The 12,185-nt window shown below is 35.8% G+C and overlaps 1 protein-coding gene across 1 annotated transcript in view; it reads right to left on the reverse strand.

Moving 5' to 3' along the window:
* Positions 1–9,132, reverse strand: part of LOC138321303 (neuronal calcium sensor 1-like) — a 40,886-nt gene extending 31,754 nt beyond the window's left edge. Inside the window, exon 1 of the mRNA XM_069264898.1 lies at positions 8,625–9,132. Within this exon, the coding sequence (XP_069120999.1) occupies positions 8,625–8,688 (64 nt within the window). The 5' untranslated portion in view covers positions 8,689–9,132. The remainder of the gene's footprint in view (positions 1–8,624) is intronic.
* Between the last annotated feature and the right edge of the window lie 3,053 nt (positions 9,133–12,185).

Genomic DNA, 12,185 nt, shown 5'->3' on the forward strand with positions numbered 1-12,185 from the left:
TTTAATTTCCCTTATACATCATTTAATTTCCTGTTCCCTCTTGAGACCTACGCAATATACAGACTGGATAATCAAATAGTCTTACTCTTATATGTCTATAACTACAAATACCACCAACTTCTCAAAACAACATCAAAAATAATTGTGAATATGCAAGTTAGTGTTGCCTTCTAATTGAAATATATCAATATGATTTAGGCTGTGCAACAAAAAAGGAATACATGCACAGCAATAGAACAGTTTAAATAAACATGAAATTGATTTTAAAACCCGTATGAGCAACTACCTCTGTAAAAAGACTAGTCGCTTCAGAAGACCACTTTTATAGGATTCCAAATGTTTGATGTTCTTGTTGACATTTTTCCCCGTGGTACAAGTTTGACTGTATATAAACTATAAATACTTGTATTAAGTATTATAATATACAAGAATAGAATCAGGTGATTCAGAGAAGAAAGTATTTTTGATTTGGCAGTGGAGGAAAGCAAGAGTTCCAATAGAAAAACCACCAACCTTTAATCAGTCTAGCAATTGAACCAAATAGATCTCAATACAGTAAAACTTGCCTTAGTGACCACCTCTGTATAATTTAAAGTTGTATTTCTTGTAATTTCCACCATCACAAACTGTCATAAAACATAGAATGTCTGAATATGGATGCTTATATATATGATGGTTCAGATCCATGAAAGCACCAAAATTCTATTGACATAACAATATATATTGCATGAAATATCACAGGCTTTGAAAGAACCACCACAGTTAATGCCATGTTTCAAACTTTCGGGTAGTATCGGAAAACCAAGTTGCATCATGTGACTGATATCGGCGAGCCCGTATAGATCGGATCCTCCCCAGCCGTATCACATGGTCAATATCGGCAATAACGTGTACATGTTAAAAAATCAATATCTTTATTTAATTGTTTAAAAACCTTTGCGAATACGAACTTTACAAAAGTTGGTAAATAACGAAAGTTTAAAACTTAGAGAGATGGAGAAAAATATGTAGAACACTTTAAAGACCTTTTCTATGCCAAAAATACAACAAGTCACAGACCATACAACTTCAAACCACCTGGTGGATAAAAGCACTTTTATAGGGTCCCAAATGATCCATTTCAATATAATTTGACCTGTGCATAAAGACCACATGACTATAAAGGCCATTTTCCTTTGTCCTTTGGGTGGTTTTCATAGACAGGTTTGACTGGACTTTCAATCTTGAATGGAGAGATAGTGAAACAGACTTCAAAACACTATAACCTTTTAGAAACAAATGCAATCTGATCTATGGGATCAAATTTAATTCCTTTTTGTTTTGGTACTTAAGCTATGACTTATATCATATCTTAAGTGGAGAGTCTACTGAAACTTTGGGATCCTGCAAAGAAATCTGGTGGCTTGCAACATAGGTGTTTAGCACGCTGTTAAGTCAAAGACCCACTATAGACAAATATATAGAGAAAGGTAAGGAACTCCCCGTGATGAAAAATTGGGTAATTTAGTTCAAAGTGCTGTAAAAAAAAATATCCAGACCAAATATCTCAAGAGCTTTGGTCTTAAATAAAAGTTACGATGTTTAACTTCAATATGATAAACAAGAAGTCACACTGAATTAGTGTACTTTTTTCACAAACAGCCTCAAACTTCAAAAATTGACGAATTTCCCTTAGTCGCACACAATCGAGAACATTTTTGCAAACCAAAATGTCTATTCACTACACTGAAAACACGGCAGCCTACAATAACAGGCTTTGACATAAACAAACACAGGTGAAAACACGGCAGCCTACAATAACAGGCTTTGACATAAACAAACATCAGGTGAAAACAAACATATTCACTTGTTTAACGCTTCGTTCAAATCCCCCTCTTGTGGTCCTTATGTTGTTTTTCAGTGCTTATAGTTATCCAGGTTGACAGCAATTTTTTCACAATCTCGAAAGTTATGTTTAGCCTAATCTCATTGGCCGGTTGGTTTAAACTCTAAATATTAGTCTATAGTGGGTCTTTGACTTACCAGCGTGATAAACACCTATGCTTGCAGGTACAATTCCTACATCTTACCTGCAAGACAGATATCAAAATGACATCAATACCATATACTCTAGGTATTAATTGCAACTATTTTAAACGAAATTGCATGTTCCAATAAACGGCCCACTTACAGGATAGCATGGCCTGTGCTATATATCTGCCAGCAACTAGACCTATCTTCTAAGGATGCTACCACTATCTATCCAGCTTAGTCAAGAATCTGTCCAGTATGGTTAGCTAACTATGTCTTAACTCTTTGTACTCTTTAATAACTATGCTTTGAAATGGCAAATGTGTAAATTTCAAGAACAAAGCTCAAACAATTGAAGATAGACCTCACTGATTTTCTATGAATTTTAATAGTTTTGATTGTATATATTTCCACCGTGAAATAATAAATCAATTTTTAAGTTGGAACTATAGTCAAACACTGAATATCACCCCAGACGTATAGATGGTAGGAATCTAACGCCTGGTTGAAGATGAAAAGTTTATTTACAGACTTGCCTGTGTAACTGCCATTGATTTTGTTTCCTATTGCTCACTGTCACAACACAAGAGTTGAGTAATGTTTGACTATATAGTGGCAGTACACCCAATGTCATTCCGGATATCTTACACAGCTGTGACCTGCCCCACAGTGTGTCTCTCTGGCTCTGACATGTTGGTTAACCCTGGTGTCCATTTTCCCTGTTACATGTAATTGACAATGCCAATACATTGGTACATGCAACAAGGCTTATTGACTTGTTGATCTCAGGAACATCTTATACTAATTCATAGAAAGCTTGCTAATTACATCATTGTCTGACTTATGTGTATACATCTATAACAGGCGAGGAGAAATGTCACAGCCAGACCAGTCCCACCATTATTCTAGAAATACTGTATTTGATCATTAATAGCACCTATTCAAACAAGCGTCCTTCCCTCTTTTTGGGTTTAATTACCTTATTTGGAATTCAAATCTTCATCAAATGCAGACTTGAACATAAATATCATAAAGTTTCTTTGTTTTATTTCTTTTGTAAATTGAACTCTATGTAGCTTACCTTATGCAAATTCATTTTATATGTACTTTGATAAATTACTTGGAATTCAAATCTTCATCAAATGCAGACTTGAACATAAATATCATAGAGTTTCTTTGTTTTATTTCTTTTGTAAATTGAATTGTATGTAGCTAATATCTTATGCAGCTTCATTTTATATGTACTTTGATTTAAATGTCAGTAATATTGGTACCATCATTATGCACCCAAATCCCCCTCATTATATTCAAGGACATTCGAGGACATTGGACAATCATATTCATCATAGCAATTTAAAACATCTCCAGTAATTGATACTCTTTATTATAGTTATTTTAGGTAAATAAGTTGTCAGCTAGTGTCTTTGGTAATATACTCCAGTGAAATAGCACTTTAAAAAGGGTTCCAATATCACAACGAGACAACTTGAGTACACTGATAACTCTAAAAAGGAGGCAGACATTCACACATATGAACACATTGCACACAGGGAAAGACCTACTTTAATGACCTTTGCAAATAAAAATCGACCATTGTCCAATCAACCAATCCCGACACCATCATCAGCCTCAAATCTCCAAGATGTAAATTTGAACCCATATTGGGGTAGTTGGTAGATAACTGACCTTCGGCCATTGGTTTTTCTCTGGTTACTCACTTTCCACCACCCCACCCCACTCTAATCCCCATCCGTTTTTCTCTGGTTACTCAGTCTCCCCCACCCTAACCCCCATCTGTTTATCTCTGGTTACTCAGTCTCCCCACCCTAACCCCCATCTGTTTATCTCTGGTTACTCAGTCCCCCCACCCCATCCCACCCTAACCCCCATCTGTTTTTCTCTGGGTACTCAGTCTCTCCACCCCACCCCACCTTAACCCCCATCTGTTTACCTCTGGTTAGTCAGTCTACCTCAACCCACCGCACCCCAACCCCCATCTGTTTTTCTCTGTTTGCTCAGTCTCCCCCAATCCACCCCATCCCCCATCTGTTTTTCTCTGGGTACTCAGTCTCCCCCCCCCCCACCCCACCCCATCCCCCATCTGTTTAATGCTGGTTACAGACAGTCTACACCCCCCCCCCCCCCCACAATACCTGGAATGTCCTTACATGACCCTGCCCATGTTAACAAGGTGTTAAGCAAACCAAGCCAATTTTTGTTCCCCTTTAATTCAATAATGGACTGCGCTAGTGAAGAATAAGAAGAGTTCAAATGTGTTATCAGGGGTGAATTAGTGTTAACTGGCATCAAAGTCACATAGTGATATATATCAAACTGCCCCAATATTACTTATCAGGGCTAACATAATGTTAGGATCAGACATCAAAAGTATCAATACATCTACGATATACTTACTTACACAAGTATCCTATGATTCCAACTAAAGCATGAAAATAAAAATCTGTAACTACTGTTTTTTAAACATCAAACAAGAGTCTTCAGTGCTTTTCTTTTTCTGTTATAACTTTGATCATCAATTTGATATCAAACTTATGGACATTTTTCAGTCAAAGGCCAGAAGCAATTAAGACAAGTTAAATTTTGAGCATCTGGTGAATAAAAAAAATCTGTTGCCAAGTAACCATATAATTTTTGGAAGCTTTAAACTCTTTTAACAAGTTTCAAAAGAAAGTGGTAAGACTGTAAGTGGTCGAGTGGTGATAGTGTCCTGAGTCATATCACATTATAAGTATCTCTCCACCTCTGGGTTAAAATACTCTGGCTTTCCTCCATTCTTTTAAACCTATAAATCATATCCTAATTGACCCTCACTGTTATTCTAAGGCTTAAATAAACTAAACCAAGACAAATCAAACAAACCCAAAGATAGATTAAAACTAATGCCTACACAACATTTTTCACATTATCCAGATTTTAGATTCTTCTGCATCTGCTTTAAGAGAATGTGCAGTAGGTAAATGTTACACATAGCCATGTCATGTATTTACCTGACAGATTAAATATAGCTTATGGTTACAGTTGTGTCTGTCTGTGTTTGAAAGCATGTTATACTCACATCTTACAACACATGGTGTTAAAATACATGAAGCTGAGATAAGCCAGAACTTAAAGCCTGTCATCTTCTTTAATCGTGAAATTTATTTAAAATAGGATTAAACAGGTATCCTATTGCATCTTGCATGTATTATTTCATTGACTACAACTATGTGTTAGTGTAGGATTTTCTGTAATGGGATTTTGTTTCTTTTCAAATTCAAAGTTATTTATATATCAGTTTGTTTTATTTACGTGAAGATAGTCAATATAAAGGTTTTAAGGTTATTTTCATTATTATGAAGGATTTCCCATATTGTAAAATTTTAGTCAAAACATAATTTATAAATGAAAAATACCAAACTGTGGACCGTTGCTTAGTGGAAATTCTTCAGAATATATTTCCCTTCTTCAAACCTGCCTTATACGGACCACCTCTGTATAAGACCACCTGTTTAATAAGACCACACTCTATAAACAATTTCCAACTGTGTATAATGACCATTTGGCTTTCAAGACCATTTTGTTCTCTATCATTTATTAATGGGTGGTCTAAATGCACAGGTTCAGCTGAGGGAACATTCACTTCAAATAATAGACAAATATATTATGGTTCTTGATTTTTCCTTCATGACATATGACAGCATTTAGAGCAAACGACCCAGCCAGTTGTGTATATATATTGACCAAATAGCAATAAAATTGTGTTGATCCATACCCTGCTAAGGCTAAAACAGACATTTCCCTGTAGTTCAATGGAGCTATTGGTTCCATCGGTTCTGTGTCAATATTTCTCCAGCGGAAATAATCACTGATGCAAAACACTATGTTTGTTGTATTGATAAAACAGACCAATGATGATTATCAGTAATTCTGAATAAGGTGATGGCATGGTTGTGTGTATACTGTGCTATAACAAGTAACTAAAGGTTGTTTGTTTTATGCTACAAAACAGATACACTACACAGTCATTAGTGGACAGGTATGTAGATCAGAGTAATCTTTCAGTGATGTACTGACAATGAACAGAAACAGATGACATCATATTTTGAATAAAGAAAACTTTAATTTAAAACTAAAGAACTTTGAACACTGGCTATGAATGCCAACTGAAAGACGTTCAATACTTATATTCACATTTGATATACAAAGTTTGATGATGAAATCCCAAGAGTTGAATAAATGATTCATTATCATCAAAGACAGAAATGCCACAGCCATTTGAGCAACCATCTTTGGTGATCTCTGGCACGACGGTTAATTATGATGTCACAATGATAATGACATCATAATAAGCAGATAGCAGTTCATAGATTAATGAATGCCAACTGCGCTTGGTAAGGTTACATAGTGGGACTGCAATGAAAATGTAAATATTATACCTCCATACACCCTAAATACCTAAAATATAGCTTAGATACCTGAATATAAGCCCTTGATACAAGGTACATGTATACATATTAGAACCTGTATATACCTAGATACAAGGTACTAGATACATGCATACACAAGATACCTCTATATGCACCCTACATACCTGTGTATATATACCTAAATACCTGTATATTATACACCCTAAATACCTGTATATAACCCTAGATACCTGTATATAACCCTAGATACCTGTATATATCCTAGATACCTGAACTCTCTAGATACCGACTAACTGTTCACCTGAGATACACTAGATACCTAAAATACCTTAGATACCTGAATGCATCATATAACACTTGATACCTGTATATATATAATAGATATATGTTCTAGATAGATCATACCTATTACTTGTATATCATATACACTAGATACATGTCTACACTAGATACCTGTACAGTACACTAGATACCTGTATATGTATTCACTAGATACATGTATACACTAGATATCTACACTAGAAAGTGATACACTAGATATCTATATACACTTAGATACCTGTATATACACTAGATATCTATATACACTTAGATACCTGTATATGTACACTAGATACCTGTATATATATACACTAGATATGTGTATACACTAGATATCTATATACACTAGATACCTGTACAGTACACTAGATACCTGTATATGTACACTAGATACCTGTATATACACACTATATACATGTATACACTAGATATGTACACTAGATACCTGTATATGTACACTAGATACCTGTATATGTACACTAGATATCTGTATATATGTACCCTAGATACATGTATATGTACACTGGATACCTGTATATGTACACTAGATATCTGTATATCTACACTAGATACCTGTATATGTACACTAGATACCTGTATATACACTAGATACATGTATACACTAGATATTTACACTAGATACCTGTATATGTACACTAGATATCTGTATGTATGTACCCTAGATACCTGTATATGTACACTAGATACCTGTATATACAGTATTATACACTAGATACATGTATACACTAGATATTTACACTAGATATCTGTATATGTACACTAGATATCTGTATATCTACACTACATACCTGTATATGTACACTAGATACCTGTATATACACTAGATACACGTATACACTAGATATTTACACTAGATATCTGTATATGTACACTAGATACCTGTATATACACTAGATACACGTATACACTAGATATTTACACTAGATATCTGTATATGTACATTAGATACCTGTATATACACTAGATACATGTATACACTAGATATTTACACTAGATATCTGTATATGTACACTAGATACCTGTATATATATACACTAGATACCTGTACAGTACACTAGATACCTGTACAGTACATTAGATACCCTAAATACCTTAGATAACTGAAATACCAAATACCTGTATACAACAGATACTTGTGTATATATTTATAGACACTAGATACATATATACCAATATAGATAACTAGATACATGCACTTGTCACCTGTCACTTGTTACCTGTATTATATATAGATAACATGTGTGTTTATCTATATTATATATGATTAGGTGTTGTACATACACTATTACACGTATGCACTCACAAGATGTCTGTTCAATATATGTATAGAATACAAAGAATGGACTCTTGAAAATTGTGTAACAATATATACAATTTAGATATGTTGCAGACAAAAGCTGTCATAATCATTTGTCTTCAGATATCGCCAATACTGCAACCAGTTTTTGTTCCGATCCATTTTATGGCACGGAAAATAATTCAACAAAGGAAAACTGAAATGCAACAAGTCTCTATATCGATTACAAGTTGGTTGTAACTCGGCAAAGCAATGTAAAGTATCACCATAGGGTTTGAAAACTTTTTTAAATATTGCAATTTTTGTAATCATTTAAGAGTGCGGACTATGGTAGTTCGTTAGATAAGACCATTGGGGCATTTATAAAGTACATTTATCAAAACTTTCCTCATAAACGTGAACGCACAATCTGCAGTATGTAGGCATATATTGCGTTTTTGACGTGTACCTTCTCAACACATCTGGCAGATCCAAGGCGGGGGAGGTCACACGCGCCTAACAACGGAGGGATCTGAGGGAGGGGGTGGAGTATACATGTATGTACTTACAATAAGTTCGCTTCCTCAGTTCCACGACCTCCTCCTGTTTCAGTTTACTATTCCTTTTCCCCATGACTGGGACAGTTAAATGTCACCATTCCAAAATCCTAAGGAGGAACACAAGTTGTTGCCCCAAGTTATCCCGTTGTCAAAACTAAAATGTCGTCTGCTTCGAAGGATTTTTAAAACGAAATGTGTAACTCCAATGATAAATTGTTGCTACATAGTAACGAGTGATGGCACTGAGCATGGATGCTCCCAAAATAACGAGCCTTTGGGAAACCCGATCTCCTTACTTCATACTTCCACAAAATGATGGCCACACAGCTATCGCTCGGATTGGGAGGAGGAGAGCAGACGATATGCGTTCAGGATATTGTGTTGTGGCTCTACATCTGGGAGCGCGCCAAGAGGTGCGATAGGGGCCCACGAGCTCTTACACGTACAGATACTGCAGATAGAGGTGCAGAAAGGAAAACTATTACAATCAATCCATGCTGTAGAAACGTTATTGGCGGGCAGACATTTTAGGCAACGAAGAGAGAAATATATTTTTTATACATAGGGCGACTATACACGTACATAAAATCATCTCTGTGTTGGCTTATTGATTCTCGTAATACATGTGGGAATTTTGCCGCTTCTCGTAGAATCGTCTGTTCAGACAGTTTTGCACGTGTGCTGTGACTGAAAGACCGATTTGTTTAATTCGTTTACCAATAATGTTGAATCAACAATGCAATTCAATGATAGCATTCAAATGTCTTTGGTTTATTGTGTTGTATTATTGTCGTTTTATCTTGTGCGCAGTTTTAAGACAACCAAGGTGCATACAATACGCGTTAAAAACGCTTGTCTATACGACAGAATACATTAAATGTCAACGTCAAAGTTTCAAACCTATGGAGGCTGCCTTGAATGACTTCGCTAATGATAGGACGTTAAGCAAGGTAATCAAAGGAATTCAATCACGACGAATTCAAACTTGGCGAGTCTGCCTTTGAATGGCCTTCCCTAATGATGATCCTTTAAAGTGAACAGTCCGGCAAGGATGGCTAAAGTCGGTAAAAATGGTGTGAATGTATCCAGTATAATTTCTTATGAAATGGAAAAATAAAATCTCTCGCCAAAATCTGCCTGCGTACGAAGAAATTAATTTAAAGTATAGGAATCCTAATACGTCCTCCCGGCTGACTATGTCCGTGGTTACATTTACACGCAGCCTCGCTTTCAATACTTTCAATTTTCCTTTAGTTTAATGGTCAGAACTGGGAAACGTAAGCAGAACTTGGCCGTCGTATTAATATGTGAGAACTTTTGGAAGGCCAATGAACGCATTTAGACTGGTTTTCTTTGCCCGACTATTCACTTTAAAGTGAATAGTCGGGCAAAGAAAGTTCATTGGCCTTCCAAAAGTTCTCACGTGTTAATACGACGGTCAAGTTCTGCTTACGTTTCCCAGTTCTGACCATTGAAAAAAAGAAAAGTTGAAAGCACTGAAAGCGAGGCTGCGTGGAAATGTAACCACGGACATAGTCAGCCGAGAGGACGTTTTAGGATTGCTATACTTTAAATTAATTTCTTCGTACGCAGATTTTGACGGGAGATTTTATTTTTCTATTTCATAAGAAATTATACTGGATACATTCACACCATTTTTACCGACTTTAGGCATCCTTGCCCGACTGTTCACTTTAACCAAATTAATCAAATAATTCAAACAGGACGAATTAAAACCTAAGTATGCTATCGTTGGATGACCTTCGCTCAAAGCATTCACACACGACGATTTCAAACCTATGGGGTCTGTCGTCGAATGACCTTCGTTAATGATAGGACGTTTAGTAAAGTATCAAGTAATTCAATACGACGAATTCAAACCTAAGTAGGCTATCGTAAAATGACCTTCGCTAATGATGAGACGTTTAGCAAAGTAATCAAAGCATTCAAACACGACGAATTCAAACGTAGGGAGGCTGTCGTTGAATAAACTTCGCAAAAGAGGTACGTTTAGCCACAAAAAAACAAAACAACTTCAAACACGACGAATTCAAACCTATTGGGGCTGCCGTTCAATGAACTTCGCTAATGATGGGACGTTTAGTAAATCATAAAACAAATTCAAACGCTACATTTTTAATTATAGGGAGTTTGCCGTTTAATGACATTTGTTAATGATGGGATGTTTATCTAAGCAATCAAGGCATTCAAACACGCGTATTGGAACCTTGGAGGGTTGTCGTTGAATGACTTTCGCTAAAGACGGGACTTTTAACATGGTCTTCGTACTGGAGCGTAGAGTATCAGAGCGTAATCGAAGATCTGATTTGAATCAGATTGCCTTTGAATGGTCTTTGAATTCGCTGATAATGAAACCTTCTTTAGCAAGGTGATCAAAACAAAGCATTACTGGTAACAAAAGTCTCGCCTATCCCTATTTTCTAGTCCATTTCAAATATAAATCGGGCAAGTTCTTCTTCATAATATTCGTCCCAATTATGAAACGATAGTTCATAGTAATCTCCTGAATAAACTTTTTCATGATATAGACTGTACAGGCGAATTCGCAAAATCCACCAAAATTTAGAGATTTTCAACCCAAAAGCTTGAGCATCAGTCTAAGAATAACTTCAATTGTTAAATTTTCAGTTCCATCGGACAAGTATAAGTAATTTATGGACGAAGGCAAAACAATTGCCTCTGTGTCCTTATCATAAATATTGATTGGAATTGATAAGTTAAGGCCCAATCCTTTTCTTTTTCTTGTTCTATTCCACTGTGTAGAAAATCTTTTTACATTTGACGAAGTACACATATTGGTCTGAATTCATTATCAAATGTATCCTTACATCGATACATCACTCTTGGACAGACGCACATTTTTTCTATCCCAGTGTAGACCGCGAACTCTATAAATGTACTCAAGACCTCCATTTCGTTTTCTACTTTCCGTTTCGCTTCGCTTAGCAGCTCTTTTCATGTTCAAGCTGCAAATTGGTTAAATCATTTCTTATTTGGACAGTTGAAATTTGGAGTTTTTAGCCCTCAAATCCACAATAACCCCAATATTTTTAATTTATGTCCATGTTTTCTGACAGATGTAAAAGATTAACTTGACCAATTTTCAGCTGGATGTGATTAACTTAGTCAACAGCGGAATTTTAAAATTGAAATTATTTCTTTACTTTAGGTTTAATTGCCCATCAGTACAAATTATTACAAAGCAGTGTAGACTTGGACGCATTCGCTGACACCGCCGCTGGAACAACAACACCTTCGTCTCGCCTTCTAAGACTATCGTCGAAAGCGAAACAAACCCACTTCAAAGTCCAGTCTTTACATAATATTATTTACTATTGTAAATTTTCCTACCAATTCTGGAATCGCAATAATTTATTTAAAGCAAGTTTCAGAAATATTATTAAATTCAGAAGTTACATTTGATTGGCTCTTGATTTATTCTTTTGTACATATAGGCAGGTTCTGAGCGGACTACAATGTATTATTAAGGGGCCGCGGTGGCCGAGTAGTTAAGATGTCCCGACATATTACCACAAGCCCTCCACCTCT

The sequence above is a fragment of the Argopecten irradians genome, chromosome 4, assembly GCF_041381155.1.
Source record: "Argopecten irradians isolate NY chromosome 4, Ai_NY, whole genome shotgun sequence".
NCBI classification, from domain to species: domain Eukaryota; kingdom Metazoa; phylum Mollusca; class Bivalvia; order Pectinida; family Pectinidae; genus Argopecten; species Argopecten irradians.